At 35.1% G+C, this 23048-nt stretch overlaps 1 protein-coding gene across 5 annotated transcripts in view; it reads left to right on the forward strand.

Moving 5' to 3' along the window:
* LOC127794561 (cysteine-rich receptor-like protein kinase 19) overlaps positions 1 to 22383 on the forward strand; it is a 46303-nt gene extending 23920 nt beyond the window's left edge. Inside the window, exons 1-8 of one of the 5 annotated variants that reach the window (XM_052325751.1) lie at positions 17426 to 17847; positions 17920 to 18601; positions 18837 to 18968; positions 19043 to 19182; positions 19799 to 20009; positions 20689 to 20926; positions 21016 to 21166; positions 21253 to 22383. In XM_052325751.1, coding sequence (XP_052181711.1) covers positions 17524 to 17847; positions 17920 to 18601; positions 18837 to 18968; positions 19043 to 19182; positions 19799 to 20009; positions 20689 to 20926; positions 21016 to 21166; positions 21253 to 21555 — 2181 coding nt within the window. In that variant the 5' untranslated portion in view covers positions 17426 to 17523 and the 3' untranslated portion in view covers positions 21556 to 22383. Of the gene's footprint in view, positions 1 to 17425; positions 18602 to 18836; positions 18969 to 19042; positions 19183 to 19798; positions 20010 to 20688; positions 20927 to 21015; positions 21167 to 21252 lie in introns of those variants that run through there. The other 4 variants (XM_052325744.1, XM_052325743.1, XM_052325745.1 and 1 more) reach the window with 4 other exon arrangements.
* The last annotated feature ends 665 nt before the right edge of the window (positions 22384 to 23048 follow it).

Here is a 23048-nt window from a genome sequence, read left to right on the forward strand (position 1 = left end):
ATTTAAATAAAATTTTATTATTCAATAATTTAAATAGAATATTATTGTAATTATCTAAAAATTTAATTATATTATAAATCGAATAATTATAATAAATTAATTTTATATATTGAATTATTTATTAATAGTTTGTTATCTTAAAAAATTAATTTTTTTTTATAAATAAAAATTATACTAAACGAATTTCAAATTGCTGAATTTCATCTATATCTCAAAAACAAAATTAAAGAGTATAAATAATAAAGCAATATATTTATTTTTTTCTCGGTCAACATTAATGTTTTATACATAACATTTAAAATTTAAAAATAAAAATTAACCCCTATAATTTTTTTATAGTATAACTATTAAGGAGGAAACCATTCCATATCTTCGTTCGAAAATCATTTCGAACTTATCTTGATACTCTGTTATCTTAATCAACACATTTCACTTCCCTAATTGTTTATTATGAATGACTTAATTGTATATTTAATTGTGTTACAATGTCTATATATTAGATAGTGACATATGATATTGTTATAAAACACAATGTCATCCATATATTATGGTTTTAAACTTTCTAGTTTAGCAAAAAATTCTCCTATTTATAAAGAAAAAGAAATTGACAAATAGCTCCTAAACACCTTCTTATATAATGTAATCCCTCAATATTGTTTTATTTTTATGATTTCTAAAATTTAAAATAAAGAAAATTTCAATAATATTATGATTTTTAAACTTTTTATTTATTTTTCAAATATAGTGTTTGTTTACATTTTGAACACATTTAATAAATATTATGGTCTTGTACACAATGTCATTCATATATTATAGTTTTAAACTTTTTAGTTTTGCAAAAAATTCTCTTCTTTATAAAAAATAAGAAATTGACAAATAGCTCCTAGACACCTTTTTATATAATGTAATTTCTCAATATTGTTTTATTTTTATGATTTCTAAAATTTAAAATAAAGAAAATTTCAATAATATTATGATTTTTAAATTTTTTATTTATTTTTCAAATGTAGTTTTGTTTATATTTTATACACATTTAATAAATAATACAAATAATTAATTATTATACATTTAATATATTTTTTATTTTATACACATAAAATATATTAATTGATAAAGTTAGAATTTAGCAATATTATAATTTTTAATATTAATATATTTATTTAAATTTTATAAATTAATTTTTTTATATTCATGTTTAAATGTATATTTAATTTTTTATAAAATTTAAATATTTATATATTTAAATATTCTTCCCAAATTTAAATATTTATAAATTAATTAAATAAAAAAATTAAAAATTAAAGCAACGGATTGTCCTAGCTTTAATTTTTTTATTTAAAAAAAATTTAATTTTAAATTTTTTATTATAAAATTGAGCGATGAAAATCTATTTCTGTCGCTAAATTTTAATAATAAAAAATTTAAAATTAAAATTTTATTTTAATTATTTAAATTAATATTAAAATTAATTTTTTTCTTAAATTTTGCGACGGAATATATTTTCCGTCGCTATATAAATTTTTTTTTATTTTTTTTATTATTATTAAAATTTAGCGACGGAAAATTATTTCCTCCGTCGCTAAAAAAATAATTTTTTTTTATTTTTTTATTTTTTTAGCGACGGAAAAATATTCCGTCGCTAAAATCCATTGCTAATTCTAAAAAAAAAAAAATTAATCTATTGCAAATCCGTCGCTATTCCGTCGCAAAATAGCGACGGAAATGTCCGTCGTTAAAAATCCGTCGCTAAATTCCGTTTTTCTTGTAGTGTTGGTTCTTGGTTTCATTTTTGGCTGGTTGTATCGATTGTAGGATTAACAGTTCTCTCGTAGCCAAGTGATACCCAAATGCTAAAATATTTAGCCAGTCCCAAGTTCCTCACCATTGAGCCTACTGGATAACTGGTGGAATCTACATTGCCCAGAATTCCTTGATTCAGTGTTTATGGCAGCCGGACATTCATCAAGAAGCATAAGAGTTCCCAAATCCAGTGTGTTGGTCACCATGCTTGAAGGATCGCCAGAGAGGTCGATGCCCTGAAAGCCAAAAAGCCTAGCAAGCCTAATAGAAGATTGGATGAAGGAGGTCCTTTGAGAGGCTTGGCTAACCATGGAAGAGAAGTTTGAATAATGTGCATCTCCAGACTCCAAACCAGATAGACAGAATGGTGGTAACCAATGGATTCTTGCCTATGGCAGTGCAGCAGAAGGTGGAAAAATCGGGTTCATCATCAGTAAGGGTGACATAGACCTGTAAGTGGAAGAATTGGTTGGTTCTGGCAAAGGCACAAGCGAGATGAGTAGACAGTGTTGAATCTATCTCAGGAATGGGGATAAATGGGGAGCTAGTATTCCAGTAACCCAATCTGATCCAGGTCCTTACCTCTGAAGAAGTCAATTGTAAGGGGAGAAATAAAAGCAGGGTTAAGATTCTGAACAACATTGACGAAAGCTATTTCATGCTTTCAATCATCTGCATTTCTGGAAGAAGAGACAGAGAGATGGTGCTGATTTTGAACAACACCCAGGAAAGCATTTGAAGGGCCTTTCTATTATATCTGGTAACATGCATGAGTTTTTTTTTCTTCTTTTTTTATGAAATTTAAAAGGATTGCATCTCAATGCATACACTTGATCAGCTCCATGATCTACTAGGATCTTGTCAGCATCATTATTAGCCTGCTACTTAAACCCATAGACCGTACAGCATGAAACCAACAACTACTAGAGAAGTTATAAACCAAACTCACAGCATTAGACTCACAAAATAATGTTTCAAACTCTCCTTCCCTAACCTACCACTTTGTGTGTTTACCTGTATTTTTACTAAATAAATGTGCAGAAACTTAACTCTTGTAAAATAATTAGAGTAGAGTCGCATCTAATAATTTAAGAAAAATAATAATAACAAAAAAAATTGGATATATAGATTTTACGTGAAAATTCTCAAATAAATCAAGATAAAAACTATGGATAAAAGAATATTTTACTATAAAAAATAATATAAGTTACGACTTTCTTTCTAAATCTCAAGAAGATAACAACAACAATCTCTTTTAAAAATAAGAAAAAACACCATTAGCCCCCACGGACATAGCACGGATGGCACTCAAGTAACAGATTACAGACAAGGATGCAAGTTCGAGTCATGGCATATGGGAGTTTCATTCTTATGTGGGGAGGCTTCTTGTGAGTACTATGCACTGTACCTCTTACCTGATGCACTGTCGTATGTCATGATTAACCCCTCCCACATATGTGGGGCGGTGTGTGGAGGACTCTTAAGGTGAGGAACTTCACCTTTTGCAAACAAAGAGAAAACACCATTAACTTTATAAGTCTATTTTTTCTCTCTCTAAATGAGCTATTGGAATGAAAAACAATTGAGATGGGAAGGCCTAAATAAACCTTCCTGACGCATTAAAAATGCATTTGGCGCTGTTTGAAATTCCAGTTACTGTAATTGTCAAAATTGAGGCTACTGCTTTAATTGCGGCTATTATATGCTTTTGACATTTGGACACAACATTAACTAAAGTCATGTTTGTTAGAGAACTAGAGAATTGAGGAGCATTATGTTTTGTTCCCCAATGCACTTGGCCAGCCTCATTAACCCTGCTAGAACATCTTTGGTAGCATCATTAACCTCACACTGAAACGTTGGACTCACACTGAAACATTGTACTATATGGCACAATTAAACTCACACTGAAACCTTGGACAAAATGGCATGGGACACCACTCAAGTATTCCAGGGACTAAAAATCAAATCCACAGCATCAGACTCACAAAATGATGATTTCAAACTTTTCTTCCACTACCCACCACCTAGAGTGTTTTCTTGTGTGCTTGTTTTTTGGAAAAGTATATTGATAGGAAGTTGACTTAAATCCACTTTGTCAGAGAACTCATAAGGACCCAAAAACAGAGTCTTTTCCCTCCAAATGCACTCGGCCAGCCTAATACGGTCTTAGAACTTTGTTAGCTGCAGCTTCATTAGGCTCTCATCTAAATTTTCGGACTGTATAGTATAGAACCACACAAGTATTAGAGGGTTAAAAATCAAACACGTAGCATCGATTCATAATATAAAATTTCGAAATCCTTCTACAAACCTACCACCCTGACTGTTTATCCATGCATTTAATCTGCATTGCAATCTCATATTTAGAGAAAATTACTATCTAGTATATCTCATGTAATCAACCCCATTTAATGGGATTACAATTTGATATTAAAATAAATAATAAATTAATCCATGTGTAAGAAAAAATAGGATCTATTGATTTACAATATAAGTGAACAAGTGATGGTTATTAATATTATTGATGATGCAATAATCTTAATTTAAATAATCATAAAAGTTAATCTTAGTGGGTCTTATTTTTTTGAAAAAAAAATAAATTTAACCTAAAATTGAACCGAATCAAAACCTTTGCTAAATCAACTTTGACAAAAGTTAATGGACTTGGTTCAAATGATGACACTGTACTCGACAAAAGTGTTAACCAATAGGAATGGGTCAAATGGGTTATTCCTTTGCAAAATACAACCATAATAATGAAATGAATAAAATCAAACTAAATTAATATTTTTTTTGTCGGTCTCAAAATAATAATAATAATAATAATAATAATAAAATCCTATTTACTAGTTAATTTAATTATTTTTTATTCTATGTGCTTTCACTCCACAAATCTATATCATTTTTCGTTCATTTGCTCTTAAATAAAGAGAAAATAAGAACTCCATACTTTATAATTATTCATAATTAGTCCCACGATTATGAAAATAAGAACTCCATACTTTATAATTATTCATAATTAGTCCCACGATTATGAACAAGCTCAACGTGCTTGCTTATAATTTTAACAACTGATTCAAAATCTCAAATTTACTTAATTTATAATTTTATTCGATTCGTGTTAAATTACACCCATTATGTATAAATAATATCCCTTAAAATTAGGGATACGTAAGAATAAATCAAATCGTTCAAATTCACCCAACCAAATTTATCTAAACTGCTAAATTGTCAAACCGCAACAGCTTTGAAAATCATCTACTGTGGTTTTTTTGTGTTTAGCTTTTGAGTTTCCATAAACCGCTTGCTTAGATCTCAAATTAAACTAAGTTATTTATGGTTATTGATAGCCCCAATTCCGGCAAAATCCTATGTTTCTTAAGTAGAGCTTTCATTGACAATTCATGTGCGTAGTATTTACCTTTTCTGTCACCTATTCGACTGTTACAAGTTACAACATTTTAACTATCAATCTCAACTCTTCACTTAGGCCACTAATTAATGAAATTAGAAATAAAATAGGATTTAGATAAAGTAACGGTAGTACTGATCATTAAAAACTTTAGCTTAGTTGATATTCAAGTACCGATCCAACTTGTTTCAATTTATTAAATTCTTTTATTAACGTTAGTCATATTTTTATCCCTAAACTTTTCACATAATTTATCCACAAAATCTTTTCATATGCATTCAACCTTAAGTCTTGCCCATCCCTTGATACCAAGCATAGCAATATCATTCAGATAAGTTGAAGCCAAATTTACCTTCTAGCATTCTAAGTATATTATAAAACTTAAAAAAAAATTGGCATTTTCTTATCCACCGCATAAAGTTTCTTTTCATCAAACAAGGGAATTTCTAATTTTGGTAGAGGAACATTGTTGTGAACATATGAAGTACTAAAGGAATTATTTTCTAATCTCTTATCAACCACACCCGATTTGTCAAATTATCTTGTCCACACATATTTTCAATCTCTAACCAAGCAATCTAAATGGTTTAGGGTTAGGACCATTACTTTCTAGAATTGGATCAATATTCTCTTTCGGCAAAAAATCCCCCGATAAATTGATTTGCAAAATTCAGGAAAACATTTGTAAGGAGCCATTGAGTCTTTTAGCTAGTCCACCTATCGAAGTATCGAACTTGTTATCCAATTATTGAATTGCTTCGTGATGCTTAATCGATCCTTTTTTCAAGACCTTGATTCAAGTTTGTAAATTTGTCACTAGGGAGTTAACCTGGTCGACTTGGGAGTTAATTTGGTTGACTTGTGTCTTCAATTGCTTCATTTCAATTCTGTCTACCATCTCTAATAGATTTAAACTATCAAATTAGTGTTAAAAAATCTACTGCTCTGATAATAACTGTCAAGACCCTAGTTTTGAATTTAAAAATTTTAAAATAGAATTGAAAAGGAAGAATAAAGGAAAGAAACAGAGAGAATATAGAGAAAGTGTAAGGAAACAAAGAATTTAAAGAGAAAACTAAGAAAAGAAAATAGAGAAATAAAGAATTGATAGAGAGAAAATGAGAGAATTTTAATTAATTTTTTAATAATCTCTACATATTGTGGTATACCTTTATATATAACTATTCCAATACTTATTTACACAACTGAAAAATAATACTCCATTACTATATAACTATAATTAAAGTAACTCTCTATAGCACACAAATACCCTACTTATCCCCTAGTTCCTCTCATATTCTTTAATTCTTGACATTTTCCATTAATTTTATACACCAAAAGTTTATCAAGTTATTCTTTCCTCAAAAATCTATTGTTAATGAAGTTTTGCCATGTCATGTTCACATCTGAAGCTTATGGCAAGCTCATAATGCTAATACTCACACGGTTTAGTTTTATGAAACTTTGAACATTTCAACGTTGAACTCCTTTTGTTTGACTTCACTAACAATAACATATATTATAATTTACATGGATTCATTAAATTTGTAAAAAAATTATGATTATATTGTAATTTGCAAACTTTAAGTGTGATCATGTGATTTTAGGACAATTATATTACCCACATCGAGTAATAGTATGTTATCCGAAACAGACTTACAAGCGGGTGGGATGGATCCCACCCGCCCGGGATGGATCCCACCCGCCCCATGTAGCCCATGATCTTCCCCCTCTCAATTTGTCCATGTCACCCACTTGTCCTCAATGAAGCCCATGCCTTTTTCCTATGGAGCCCACACATTTTCTCTCTCTCAATTTGCTCATATCCTGCAAATATTATAATGTGACGCAAGTAACATAATATTTTTTTGGGTGACTTTGTCAAAGTTAAGTATAATATTTTTTTGGGTGACTTTGTCAAAGTTAAGTATCAATCAATCATTGTATTTAGTGTTCACCTAATTTTATTGTTGCAATAATCATTGCATTTAGTGCTCACCTAATTTTATAGTTGCAATAAAGGAATTATTTTTCAATCTCCTATCAACCACCCTCGATCTGTCAAATTATCTTGCCCACATATATTTTCAATCTCTAACCAGGCAATTTAGATGGTCTAGGGTTAGGATCATTACCTTAAAAAATTGGATCAACATTCTCCTTCGGCGAAAAATCTCTTGATAAGCTAATTTGCAGAATTCAAGAAAACATCTACAAGAACCCATTGAATTTTTTAGCTAGTCCATCGATCGAAGCATCAAACTTGTCATTCAATTATTGAATTGCTTCAAACTTGTTATCCAATTATTGAATTGTTTTGTGATGCTTACTCGATCATTTTTCCAAGGTCTTGATTCGAGTTTGCAAATTTGTCACTAGGGAGTTAACCTAGTAGACTTGGGAGTTAATCCGGTTGACTTGTGCCTCCAATTGTTTTATTCTAGTTTTGTTTGCTATCTTTAATAGATCCACACTATCAAATTAGTGTCAAAGAATCTACTGCTCTGTGATAACAACAGTCAAGACCCTAGTTGAATCTAGGATTTTTAGAATAGAATTGAGAAGACAGAATAGAGAAAAGAAACAGAGAGAAAATATAAAGAAAAATGAAGAAAATAAATAATTTAAAGAGAAAATTGAGAAAAGAATAGAGAGAAATAAAGAATAGATAAAGAGAAAATGAAAGAACTTTAATTAATTTCTTGATAATCACTGCATATTGTGACATATCTTTATATATGATTATTTCAGTAGTTATTTACAATAATTATCACTACTATAAAATTGTAAAAAAACACTTCATTACAACACAACTAGAAATAATACTCTATTATTATAACTGTAAAAATAACTCTCTACTACACACAACTATCCTACTTATCCCCTAATTCATCTCCTAATTCCTGACATTTTCCATTAATTTTGTACACCACAAGTTTATCAAGTTATTGTTTCCTCAAAAATCTATTGCTTTGCCATGTCATGTTCACATGTGAAGTTTATGATAAAGCTCATAATGCTAATACTCACACGGTTTAGTTTTATGAATTTTTGAACATTTCAACAGTTAAACTCCTTTTGTTTGACTTCACTAATAATAATATATATTATAATTTACATGAATTTATTAAATTTTTGAAAGATTACTGGTTATATTATAATTTGCAAACTTTAAGTGTGATTATGTGACTTCAGAACAGATTCTTATATTATTTGTAGGGGTGTGCAAAAAAATCATCAAACCATGGAAACCGCCCACACCAAACCACACCACACCAAACAGCGCAGTTTTTTGGAGGTGCAATTTGGCACGGTTTGAGAAATTCTCAAACCGTGCGGTTTGCGATTTTTTTGGTTCGGTTAAAATCTAACCGGCCAAGTAGTGTATTAAAAAAAATTAAAAAAATCTAATAAATAAAAAATTAAAAAAATAAATTAAAAATATATGTTTGCTTGACCATGAATTATATTGTGGATTTTTGTGTTATTTTTATATTATGGACATTTATATTGTGAATTTTTGTGTTATTTTTATATTATGAGCATGTGGTTATGTTGTAGATTTTAAACTTTTAAGTTTGTATTTTTTATTAGATTGTAACTTATTTTTTATTAGATTTTAAAACTTTTAAGTTTGTATTTTTCAAGTACATACAAGCTACTAGAGGAAACATCAAATGAATCAATAAAAAAGCATCAAACCGCAGAAACCGCACCACATTGCACCGTAAAATACGGTACAATTTGGTGCGATTTGTGCACACCAAATCAGGCTGCACAGTCTAGTTTAATACCAAACTATATATGTGATGTGGCATATTAAATTCCTTTTAAATCGTCCAAATCATACCGTGTACACCCCTAATTATTTGTGTCTAGCAATAATATATTTCTCGAAGCCAACTTGCAAAGGATGGTGTGTGAGTCTCACCTGCCTCCCATGGATCCCACGCCCCTCCACCCCTCTTCCTCTACTCAATCTGCCCATGTTGGGCAAATGTTACGTGACATTTTCGTATGTGACTTCGTCAAAGTTAAGTATCAATCAATCATTCTCCAGTCCAAACTGGCTGCATCTTAGTGTTCACCTAATTTTACTGTTGCAATAAATGGCATTTATATGTAGTTGCCAGGCCTGACTTTGGGTACTGAAATATATTTGTCACATCTCAAAGTGGTTGGAGAAGAAAATAATTACGATTTCTTAGTTTGCAATAACTTATAAATAGGATTACTAAAATTGTTCTGATTAAACTTTGGTAGAAGGAATTAAAATGATAAATATTTTCGTACGGATGAACTTTGGTTAGGGATTAAAATAATGCAAGAAAAATAATTAATAAACTATCTTATATATTGGTCCAAAATTTACACATATTACAATTTGCACATATTGCAATCGATAAATTTCTCTAAACAACAATTGAGCAACATATACAACATCTGTTGTCTTCTTACAAAGAAGAAAATGAACCATTTTAGAAAAACGATCAACCACAACAAAGATGGAATCATTACCTCGTTGAGTTCTTGACAACCCCAAAACAAAATCCATACTAAGATCAACTCACGGCTGTGAAGAAACTGGTAAAGGCCTGTAAAGACCCGCATTAGTGGCTGCCCCCTTGGAAAGTTGACAAATCCAGCATCTTTGGACATATCTCTCCACCTCTTTGCGAATGATAGGCCAAAAGTAGGAAGCCTAAACCAATTGTAAAGTCTTGTCACGCCCTACATAACCTTTTCCATGCAATTCCTGAATTATCTTCAACCTCAAACTACAATTACGAATGCACAATCGGTTACCCTTGAATAAAAATCCACCATGCAAAAGAAAATCTGATTTTTCTCCTACCTTAATAGCATGCAAAATAGGAAAAAAATATGGATTAGTGGTAAATAATTCACGAAAATCATCAAAACTAGGTACCTCAGCTCTCAAGTTGGTCAATAAACTCTGTCTGCGACTCAAAGCATCAGCCACCCTGTTTGTCAGCCCTACCTTATGTTTAATCACAAAAGTAAACTGTTGTAAATAGGACACCCAGGAAGTGTGTCTACAAGATACCTTATCTTGTTTGTGTAGGTGCTTCAATGCTTCATGATTTGTATATACAGGGGTGGATCTAGGAATTTAGGTTGGGGGGGCTGAAATTTTAAAAAGATAACAATGTTTTTTTTTTTCTTTGCAGAAGTTCGTTGTTCCATTCTAAATTCTAAGATACACAAACAAAAAATAATATAATTCAATAATTGAACAATTAAAATATTTAACTCAAGATTTGAGGCAAATGTAAGGCCAATATAACAAATTAACAATTGACAATTGTATTCCTAATCCTAATTGAATGCAGCAGTCAAACAGCCAACTCCAAGCAGACACAAAATTAGCAAAAAAATCACTTATAACTTGCTCAAAAAAGACAGCAGCTTCAACGAATTAATCAACAACAAAGTTGAAACCCACAAACAATTTATTTTACTTGTTAAGCAGAGGCAAAGGCAAAAAAAAAAAAAAAAAAAAATTACTTAGCTCTCAATCGAATGAAGCGAAGGCAGCGAGCAAGGGCGAGGCCGAGAGGTAGAGCAGAGGGCGTCGGGGCGAGCAAGAGGGCGAGACGCCAAGAGCCGAGACCCGAGAGACAGCGTCGCAGCAGCTAGGGCCGGCGAGAGCGAGAGCAAGAGAAAAGGGCGAGAGCGAGCGAGAGAGGCAGAGAGCGAGGGCGAGAGCAAGAGGGGCCGAGGGCGAGCGCAAGCGCAAGCAAAAGAGATGAAGAGAGCGAGGGGCCGAGGGCGAGCACAAGCAAGAGGGGCCGAGGGCGAGCGCGACGCGAGCAAAGCAAGAGAGATGCAGAGAGCGAGGGCCAGTGCGAGCGGACGCCGGATGAGAAAGAGAGAGGAGGCAGAGAGCGAGAGGTGGCGAGGGTGAGAAAGAGCGAGAGTGAGGTTGGGAGATGAAGAAGAAGTGGAGAAGAGAAGGGTTTCCAGAGGGGGATGGGGTCAAAGAATTGCAAATTTAAGCCTACCTAATTCATTTTTTTTGTGGGCTACCCTGGGCTTCAGCCCAGAGCAGCTCACACGTAAATCCGCCCCTATGTATATAAGATGAACTTTCTGTAGAAAAGATAGTGTTTCCAATGTTTGACTGCTTGAACCACAACAAAGAACTCCACATCATAGGTACTATAGTTAAGCTTGGAACTCGACAATTTTTCATTAAAATAAGCCACAGGTCTGTTGTTTTGGCTCAACACAGCTCCAATGCCCACCTTGGAAACATCACAATGTAGCTCGAATGGTTGGGAAAAATCTGGCAACACCAAAATAGGGGCTGTGGTAAGGCGTTGTTTAATCTGCTGAAACGCCCCTTCAACCGCATTTGTCCATTCAAACTTGCCACCCTTCATGCAATCTGTAACTGGAGCCATTATAGTACTAAAGTGGGGAATGAAACGCCTATAAAAAGATGATAATCCATGGGAGCTTCAAACTTCAGTAAGTGTTTTAGGTCGAGGCCAATGTTGGACCACCTCTATCTTGGACTCATCAACTTGTAATCCATCTCTAGAAACCACATAACCCAAAAACAACACCTTGGGTGTCATGAAAACACACTTTTTAATAGCAACATAAAACTTCTCCCCGCGAAGAACACACAGCACTTCCCGCAAGTGCTGAAGATGCACTTTTACATTAGCACTATAAATCAAGATATCATCAAAATACACGATAACAAAATTCCCAATAAAAGGCCTTAAAATCTGGTTCATCACACGCATGAAGGTACTAGGGGCATTAGACAATCCAAAAGGCATGACCAACCAGTCATACAAACCCTCATGAGTCTTGAAGGCTATTTTCCACTCATCACCAGGTCTGATACTAATTTGGTGATATCCATTCTTCAAATCTAGTTTAGTAAAAATTTTGGCGCCGCTAATTTGATCCAGCAAGTCATCTAAACGAGGAATAGGAAAGTGATACCTTACTGTGATCTTATTAATGGTTTTGCTATCTACACACATGTGCCACGACCCATCCTTCTTGGGAGTCAACAATGCTAGAACCGCACAAGGACTAATACTTTCTCTCACATGTCCCTTGGCCAGCAACTCCTCCACTTGTCTGCGCAATTCTTCTGTTCTTTTGGACTCATTCTGTAATGGGGCCTGTTTGGCAAAGTAGCCCCAAGCTCAAGATCAATTTGATGTTGAATATCCCACAATGGTGGAAACCCTTTAGGCAGCTCCTCAGGAAAGACATCATGAAATTCAGAAATTAATGCAGTTGCTTTCGTAGGAACCAGCAACTTAACTCCTATGTTTTTTTCCAATCAACACATATAACATGTAACCGCCCGCTCTCCAAGGCATGCTATAACTTAGGACAATTCTGGGGTGCTAAATTTTTCATTCAAACTTAAAACTAAATCACATCATTTCTCATATCTATCCCAGAATTTTCATTCATTTTTCTCGAAAGAGAATCATTATACACATCAAATGCTGAAGCAAGGATTGAACCTAACATCTTAACATTAATCGAAATTTAGTTCTTACATCATCGTTCCTCAACATAACTTAATACAAAGCATAAGTTCTCAACTAACATTAACCCTAAATAGGGTTATACATCATCATTATTTCAAAGCATTCAAAATTCAAAGTAGCAAAACTTTAAATACATGGGCTACATAACATACATTTTATTCATCATCCACTATGTTAAGTGTCATTTCATACCTCATTCATCCTCGTTTCTACTATAATCTCCATCTGGCACGTTTGAATTTTCTAGGGGCAAAGCCCAAGTTAGATGATAAATTATCTAAGTAAGGAAACAATAAACATATTTCGTGCATGAATGCAAAATGCAAAATGCAAAATGTCATTTTCATATCATTTCGGTTTGAGTCGACTACACCCAACTACTGCTCTCTATTTTTACAGTCTCCTTACCAGGTCGAGATGTATGGGTGCACCCTTGGTAGAGCAGCGATGCCAATTCATAATCCTAAACCCTTATTCGATGCATGATCAATAATATCATCGTGAACATATACACATTTAATCATCAATACATGTAAATGCAATCTACATGATATGTTCATATCAAGGTATGACAACATGATAAAAATATTTACTTAAAATTGGGTTTTGTGTTGAATCACTTATAAACCAAGCATTTTCCATAAAACTAAATCCAATTGGAAAATACTATTTACCTTCTCAAGTTTATCAGGCTTCCTTAATATTCGTGCCTTGCCTCGAAATATGTGCATTGTCTCGATTTGCATGCCAACCTCAAAATTTGCACAAGTCACTTCAACTTAAGCCTCAAAGCATCATAATCACCATATTTATTTAAATAAGTATTAAAACTTATTTTTTCATAATTTCTTGTATTTTCTTTATTTTTCTCTCTATTTCTTCATATTTTTTCTCAATAAATTCAAACTAAATATTTCTCAAATATTTTTTCAAATATTTCACTATGACAATTCATAAAATTATATTCCCAAATTTTTGAAATTTTCTAGAAAATTTTACTTATCTTAACTCACCCTCTCTGGCTTCCTCGATATGCATGTCATATCTTCGAAATGCGTGCCCGAACCATTTTTTTGCCCAAAATCTCCAGAATATTAATAAATATTCACGTCCTATTTTTTGAAATTTTTCTCCATTTTTTCTATTTTTCTTCTATTTCTTTTTTTTTTCTTTTCCTTTTCTTTCTTATTTTTCCTTCTCTTCTCACTTTATCTTCTTCCTCACGCAGCCCCTACGTGTGCCCAGCTCCGTTTCAGCCACTGCCTCGGTCGTTGTCAGCTACGTCCGATGCCACCGACTACCTCTGATGCCATCGACCAGCTCCCGAACCTCCACGGAGCCCACCATCGCCGTCACACCAGCCTCCTTGTTGCGCACCCGCTGCTGCCCAGCTCATTGCGCATCGGCCATGGCTGCTTGCAAGCACAACAGCTCGCGGCTGCAACTCGCCTTGGCCTCCAGCCAACCTCGCAGCTTGCCACCAGCCTCTCTGGCCTCCGCCTTAGCCTTCACTGGCCTCCTCCATACTGCCCCTGCTTGCTGGAGCTCTCGACCATGGTTGCCCCTACTTTCTTCTTCCTTATTTCTCTTAGACCCTCTCTCTATTTATAGGCAATACTTTGCCTTTCCTCGCTACCTGGTCATTCCCTATTGCGTGAAGAACACCCTCATTTATAGAAATCAACCATCACGTTTGCAGAGCATGGGCAGCCATCACTCACACACGCGCACAAACACATACATATATATAACTACATATTACATAATAAAATTATACATAAACCCCAATTTCTTTCTTAATTTCACTTGAGCAATTTCTTTATTGCAACTATACCATTAAACCTCAAATTAATTTACATTAAAATATCGAAAACGCAAAATTAATAACTTAAATTTTACTCGATAATGACAATTTCACCCCAGTATCCTTATTGGCTATCGTTTCATCTCGAAACCACTAAAGGGTTGCTTATTACGAAAAATCGGAACTCCCTCAGGCTTCTGTTGACTTCCAGGAAGTCCCTTACGACAATTTGGTTTTATAGCCTAAATGACAACTGCAATTTAACTGTACCGAAAATTGTTCCTGATTCGATTTCTTTTGATACCATAAATCTTATCTCGAAACGCTCATCGAGACCATATCATTTTTCTTAGACAATTTCACTCCGAGGCATCCCCTACACTCGATTCGATACTTATAACTACTATCAAGTCAATTTTTTGGTATTCTAAACTTGCTTAAATTACGTGGCAACTTTACGAAAATATAGGTTCTTACATAACACTTCCAACTCCTGCAATTCCTCACTAAATCTTGCCTAGGACAGCAGATTAGTACCCTACACAATAGGTTTAATTTTTCCGAGAACTTGCTAGGCAATAGTACAATTTTTAACCCCTTAAATACAAAGCTGTAGGTGTTTTCCCTGCCATCATAAACTACCCTCCTATCAAACTGCCAAGGCCTCCCCAATAATAAATGGCATGCATCACACCATACAGAGTCTTTATATTTTGAGCCCATTGAAAATGACACTAAAGCACATAAAGACACTATAACCTTGCTGCCTTTCTTAAGCCAAGCCATCTTGTATGGAGCTGGATGCTTTTCAATTTTCAAATTCAACTTCTGGTTAGCCTCAACGGATATTATATTCTCACAACTACCAGCATCAATAACAAAACGACATACCTTGCCTAGGATAGTACATGTAGACTGAAAAATATTATTTCTTAGCCAGTTGTCTTTGTTAGCAACTTTAGGAGTTAAGTAGGATCTCTAAACCACCAGGGTAGTCCCAGTGTCACCAGCCACCTCTTCTTCTTCCTCATAGGTTTCTATATCAAAAGCGGGTTTTTGCTCGATATCTGTTAACTTATCATCTTCACCTCCTGCCTCAACCATTAACGCCTTTCTCCCAGCTGTTTTCTTGCACTCTGATTGTCGATGGCCCATTTCACCACAACTGATACACCTAATTTCACTATTGCCACTAGCTCTGTTAGGTTGATTGCCACTAGGGTTGTTTTTGTTTGGTTGGCCTGTGCTAGGGATGACTCTAAGCCCTTTTCCAGTACCCTGATTCACGTTCTAGACACTACCGCCACCTCTTGTTCGACTACTGCCAACAGCCATGTTGCTACTGTTTGTGGGATTTCCTGTACGCCGGTCTTGTTTCTCCACCTGTAGTGCTCTCTGATGTGCCGTTGAAACAGACACAAGATCAAACATGTTGACTACATCTTGAATCTGTAATCTCAATCTTCCAACATACCTTGACACCAACTGATCTTCTATCTCTTGTAGTTCATTCCTTGCAACCAACTGGTAAAAGTCTGTGGTATATTCATCTACAGCCCTAGTTCCTCGCCTCAAATTTTACAACTTCTGGTACATCAACCTCTGGTAATTATAAGGCAGAAACTCCTCCCTCATCTTCTTCTTCAGCTTTTCCCATGTGGAAATCTTAGGTTTTCCCATTTTGACCCTGGTTAACTTCACATGTTTCCACCACGCTATTACTCTGCTTCTAAATCACGTTATGACTAATGGCACACGCTTATTCCCCAGCACCTCCTTAAATTCCAAAATCTCTTATGTCGTTTCCAACTAATCTAAGAATTCTTCGACTTTAATTTCACCATAGGATTCTAGGATTTCAGTTCTCATTCCAGATTCCCAACGTCTATTGTCTTCACCCACGCCATCTCTAAGACACCTGTGTGGATCCTCTTCGAAATCTTCCTCGCTATCACCGTCATTTTCATCACCCTCTCCCTGGTTAAGGGGGACCAAACGGATTGACATCCTCCTGCCTCCTTCGTCTACATCCTTGTCCAATTACAAACTCTTGTATAGTCTGATTCATCTGCATGATCTGCTCCATCATAGTATTCACGAGCCCATTCAAATGCTAGATTTCTCTTGCGTTATCTTGGGCATATACTTCTTCTACAGTTTGGTTGCGAGCTGCTCGTCTTGGCGACATGGTGATTGTCAAGGAACGAATCGGGCTCTAATACCAACTGATGTAGCAGAAGCCTTCTAATAACTCGTTGATTCACTCATGAATGCCGGATTATAGGACTCAATCAATAACTCATTGATTCTAAAGAATACTGAATAAATTGAAGAGAATTCAAGGAAAATTTCAACAAAAATTTTATTGAAAATTCATCAATCCCCTAAAACATTCCATAAACATAGAATTTATAGACTACAACTTAGAAAACATCCCAAAACCCTAAATCTCAAATCTTACCAAAAAAGGCAAGATTGAGATTTTATTATAGTATTAAAATCAGCATGAAATAAGAAAAATCCCTTAAAACGGCATGATAAAATTTACTTCCTAATGGAAGTTATTGGAGAATCAATTATTTCCTAAAATGAAAAAAATGCTAATTTCGTGGCCTAAACGAAAGAATTTGCCCAAAAAAGCATAGGCCTCACCAGCGTAACTTCGTGACTCAGAATCCTCAACCTGATTCCATTAAAATTAGCCTATGAAATCACCCCAAACACATAATTCAAACTTTGCATCAATTATTCTTCCATTTTTCATAAAATGCTAAAGCCATCTCATCCACATCAAAATCAATTACAATTGACAAGCAGTGGGGTCGCCCTTTCCCTTTATGTATATTTGGGAGGATAGAAATATCTTGATAAAGAAAGAAACACCCTTCAAACTCGCCAAAAAGATTTGGCTTTCTTTGGTGGAGTCAAGAATCAGAAGTGATCAGTGTTTTTCAATGTTGCTCAGAATCATAACCCTCCTTCTGTTTCTTCTCTTACAAGTGATGAGTTCTTCAGGTGCAAACAACTGGATCAGATTAGGTTGTTGGTATGCAGGCACACCATATATCTCTATTCCTGACATAGATTCAACGCTGTTTACTCACCTTTCATGCTCTTTTGCACAAATCAACTCTTCCACTTCCGAGATCTATGTTTCCCCCGCCTATAACTCATACTTTTCCACCTTCACCCCCACTGTCAGAAAAAGAAATCCATCAGTTATTACCATTCTATCAATATGGGGCGGAGATGCAGAATCTTCAAACTTCTCTTCCATGGTTAGCCAATCCTCTCGAAGGAACTCTTTCATTCAGTCGTCCATTAGACTCACCAGGCTTTTCGGCTTTCAGGGCATTGATCTCTCAGGTGATGCTTCGTGCATAGTGACCAACACAATGGATTTGGGAACTCTCCTTGATGAGTGGCGAGCTGCTATAAACACTGAATCAAAGAACTCCGGGCAATCAAGACTCATCTTGACTGTGTCAGGTTATTACTTGCCAGTCATACATTCCACCAGTTACCCTGTGGACTCAATGACAAGGAACGTGGACTGGTTAAACATTGTAGCATTTGACTATCATTTGCCTCGGAGAGAAAATTTTACAGGTGCTCATGCTGCTTTGTATGACCCCTCGAGCAACATAAGCACCGATTATGGTATAAAGCAATGGATTGCTAAAGGATTTCCTGCTAGCAAGATTGTTCTGGGTTTGCCATATTATGGCTATGTGTGGAAACTTGCGAACCCCAAAGACAATGCAATTGGGGCACCTGCAAGTGGTCCAGGCGCTGCATTAGGTGGATACATACCCTACAGCTACGTAATGACATCGGTGAAAACTTATGGAGCTATTTCAGAATACAATGCAACTTATGTTGTAAATTACTTCACCACAGATTCATCATGGGTTTGTTTCGACGATGTAGAAGCAATCAAAACTAAGGTTGCGTACTCGAAAGAAAAAAAGCTTCTTGGTTATGTTGTATGGCAAATACCATTTGATGATCATTGGATCCTTTCTAAGGCAGGTAAACAACAGATCATTTTTTGTAATTTAAATTGAAAATGACTTAAGAGCCAGAATTCATGTAGTTGACCCTATATAGTGAGATAAAGGCTTGGTATGTTATTGTTGTACCCGCCTCTTCTTTCCTTTCAATATGTAAGATGAAGGTGTTCAAGCTCTGGGTGAGAGCCGAATCTCACTGTATGTGCTCAACTTTCTAAACTCTGATCTCCATATATAATCTTCCTCTATTTCAGCTTATGAGGAGCACAAGGAGCAAAGACACAAGAAACTGTTTTTGGTTGTTTTTCTGCCCTTTGTTGTTGGACTTACTCTCCTGCTAGGAGCTTCAACAGTGTATCTGCAGAGGAGAATGGTCAGAATGAAAGGTAAGCATTCACGATTTTACTTACTGCATGTCATTAAGCAATTGAATATTGACGCGCTCCACTTTTACATTCAGGTATGAGGATATTAACTCGAGGCAGAAAGTCATCATCACCTAATCTTCAAGCATTCAGTTTTGCTGACATCAAAACTGCCACAAACAAGTTTTCAAGCAAAAATAAGCTCGGTGAAGGTGGATTTGGACCTGTTTATAAGGTAATTTTTGGTGTCCTGTGGACCAATTTTAATTTTGGATCAGTATGACTAGAGCCCCTAGAACTAGCCAATTTTCTAGGAGATTGAGGCTCCTTTTGTTTGCAAAAAAGTGTTTTCTTGAGGAAGAATAGTTTCCAAAGAAAATAATTTTCTTGAAATTAGTTTTTTGTTGTTTGGCTATAATTTAAAAAATATTTTGTTAGAAAACCATTTCTAGTGTGTTGAGGAGGGAGGTGTTTTGAGAGGCTAGGGTTATGAGAAAAACGGCTTACCCTTTTCAAGATGGTGTGTTGTTTTCTGGGAATTAGCACAAGTTTAAAGACTTTAGTTTTTATTGACCGGAAACCAATTTCAGTTGACTTTTATATTTTCATGGCCCAAACACTGGAAAATTCCTGTAGAAGACTTTTTTGCAAACAAATGGAGTCTAAGCTTTGCTATTGACTCCCAAAACTTACAACAAGAACAAAAACAAGGCACTGAATAGTATTTATGGTCATTAATTTATAATTGTCTAAGCATTAAGCACAGTTATATATGAAGGGTCAACTTATAGTGCACCACAAAAGCCTGCAATATCCTGTTTAAAAAAATTAAGGATGCAGTGTTTTGTCAGGGAAAGTTACCAGATGGACTGGAAATCGCTGTGAAAAGACTTTCTGAAACTTCTCATCAAGGAGCTGAGGAGTTCAAAAATGAGGTTACACTGACAGCAAAACTTCAACACGTCAACCTAGTTAGACTTCTGGGATTTTGCACTGAAGGGGAAGAAAAGCTGCTGATCTATGAGTATATGCCAAACAAAAGCTTGGCCTTCTACCTCCATGGTGTGCAATCTCTTCCACTTATATGTTAATGAGTACATGCTAGGAATAATTAACCAGCTCTGGGTTCTTACGTTTTGTAGATGTTATTGCAATCCTGAAAATTCACACACAAAACTAAGGGTAGGTTTGGCCCCTGCAGCAGGATTGCAGAATTGCTGCGTAGCCCTTTTTAAAGGGATTCGACATTTCAAGACACTTCTTCCTAGCTAGTGATTATATTTTAACAATATATGGAACTCAACAAGAATAATGTTGATTCTTGTATTATATTGAAAACAACAATTCTCTTCTTAGACTGGCACTCATATTAGCAGTGTCAATGCCAAGACTGAACGCATCAGTAGGATGCTAAAATGCATGTAGTTTGTAGATATTTTTGACGTGTATGTTATTTGACAAAATATTAGCAGAACCCTTCAGACATCAATCTTTCATACTTGCCACTAGATGGGCACATGCCTGAAGAGCTCAAGCTCTAGCCCAATGTCACGGAGCAAGTATTCATAGCCACATGAATTGGGAAAGTTACTTCGAGAATTGAGGAGATGCCATACCACACACCATTAAGCTGGAAATAAATCATGTTTAGGATTTTGTTTAAGCATGGTGTAAGTGCACCTTGATTCTTATTTAAGTTTTCAAGGAAGTAACTAATCACTGTAAGTCCTGTTTGTTTTAGATCCGGTTAGGCGCATGTTATTTGATTGGAGCAAATGGGTTCAAGTCATTGAAGGAGTTACTCAAGGGCTTATTTATCTCCAAGAGTATTCAAGATGGACCATAATTCACAGGGATTTAAAGGCCAGTAACATTTTATTGGATAGTATGATGAAACCTAAAATATCTGATTTTGGTTTAGCTCGAATTTTTCACAAGGATGATGAAGAAGCAAATACTAGCCGAATTGTAGGAACATAGTAAGTAAATCAGCCCTAGATCAATCTCTCAAAAAACAATGTCTAATGGTGATAAATACTAAATATTTCTTTTTATTTGTCAAATGCAGCGGCTATGTTCCTCCAGAATATATAAGAAATGGCATATACTCAACAAAATATGACGTTTACAGCTTTGGAGTTCTACTGCTACAAATCATAAGTGGCAAAAAGAATACATGTGTATGTGGCCCCGAAGAAGATCTAAATCTTCTAGAATATGTAAGTTGCTCGACAATTTCTTCTTTCAAACTTGCAATTCACTGCCAACAGAAAGGATGGATGATTACTCTTGCGACTTTGTCCAGGCTTATGAACTATGGAAAGATGGGAAAGGCATGGAGTTTGTCGATCCACTGCTGGATGATTCTTTGTCGTCATGTAAAATCATGCGATGCATGCAGGTGGCCTTGCTGTGCGTCCAAGAGAAATGGCAAGATAGGCCATCCATGCTGGAGGTTTCTTCCATGCTCAAAAATGAAAGTGAGGCTGTGCCCACGCCCAAAATCCCTGCTTTCTGGACGAGGAAAGCCGACGATGCCACTGTGCAATGGGGGCCAGAAATTTGTTCAGTGGATGTTGAAACAATATCACAACTTGAACCACGATAAAAGCTTAGGAAATCACGTTAATTTGCCAGGGTGCAAATTTCGTTGTAGTCCTTCATGGTGTTGGCTTGCTACAATAGCATTAACCTTGACAAGCAAGGGGCAAACATGTATATATGATGCCTAATAGGAAGTTTTAAACTTAAGCTAAGAACTTTGTATTTCTAGCTTGCTCAGATAGCATGATTAGGATTTGCGATAAGGAGACTTCAAAGTTGGTGAATTATTGTGGTGAAAGTAGAATTGCATGAAAGGAAATTGCTACTTGCCCGAGAGGGTGACTGAAAAGGGTGCAAATGATAAAATTGTCCCTTATCCAAAATCAAATTTGCTTCACTTGCTCTTCCCATGATCACCTCTTCTCTCCTCTTTCTCCCCTTCCTATGGCCACCTTCAACAATTGTCTTCCTCTCACTGTCTTTGCCTTTCCTCATTGGCACATCCTTGCCTTGTGCGGACCACCGTTACATCATCCCTTTCCACAACGAAGATGGAGGATGTAGCGACGATCAACGCGCAACGAGCCAAAGGCGATTGTTAAAGGCGGCCATAGGAAGGTAAAAGAGAGAGGAGGCAATCGTGGAAAGAGCAGGTGAAGCAAATTTGATTTTGGATGAGGGGCATTTTTGTTATGTGCACTATTTAAGTCACCCTCTCAATAACCCTCTTAGGCAAAGCAGCAAAATCCTTACATGCAATTACTTTAGCTCAACTTTTTTTGTTGGGTTGTTTTTGGTATGATTGCCCTTTTGTGATTGTAAAATTATGAATTTGAGTTATGAAAACAAAAGTAAAATTGCTTGAAAAAACATCAAGAACCCAATTCAGATCCTTGCATGCTATAAAATGTGTGTATACTTTGTATATTTGTTGGGTGCAAAATTGAGTAAAAATGAGACAAATTTAATTATATGTGATTCATTTTCTTTCACAACTATTATATAGATGGATAAGAAAATAATATATATATATATATAATGCTTATTTCACCTCTAATGATTGTCTAAAAAATGCGGGGAAAAAAAGAAACAGATAAAAGAAAAAAGAGATAAAGATAAAGTTGGTATAGAAAGGTAGAAAGACTTGCTTTTAGATATAAATGCCATTAAGAGACAACTTGGGTTCCATAGTGTTTGAAACTAATTCATTATGCATGAATTTAGAAAATTCAAAAATGCTTCACATGAGTATAGTGTGGCATGTTAACCTAAATAAATTCATTTTAGGAAACTATATATGTACATGAATTTGCTTCTTTTCTTGAAAATACTATATATAAACTTGAATTATTAGAAATTGAAAAGCCATTATTAAATCTTGAAAAATTATAACACAATCAAAAAATGAGTGCTGATATGTTGCTTGCCTCAGACAACATTTATGTTGTCCATGTTGCTCGACGCAGGCTAGCAAAGGGAGGAGGGTGAGTGTGGGATGAAGAGGGGGGAGAGAAGGGCCCACGACCAAGTCCACGCCCACCCTGTTGCGAGCAACAT

This window comes from Diospyros lotus, chromosome 2 (genome assembly GCF_014633365.1).
Source record: "Diospyros lotus cultivar Yz01 chromosome 2, ASM1463336v1, whole genome shotgun sequence".
NCBI lineage: Eukaryota > Viridiplantae > Streptophyta > Magnoliopsida > Ericales > Ebenaceae > Diospyros > Diospyros lotus.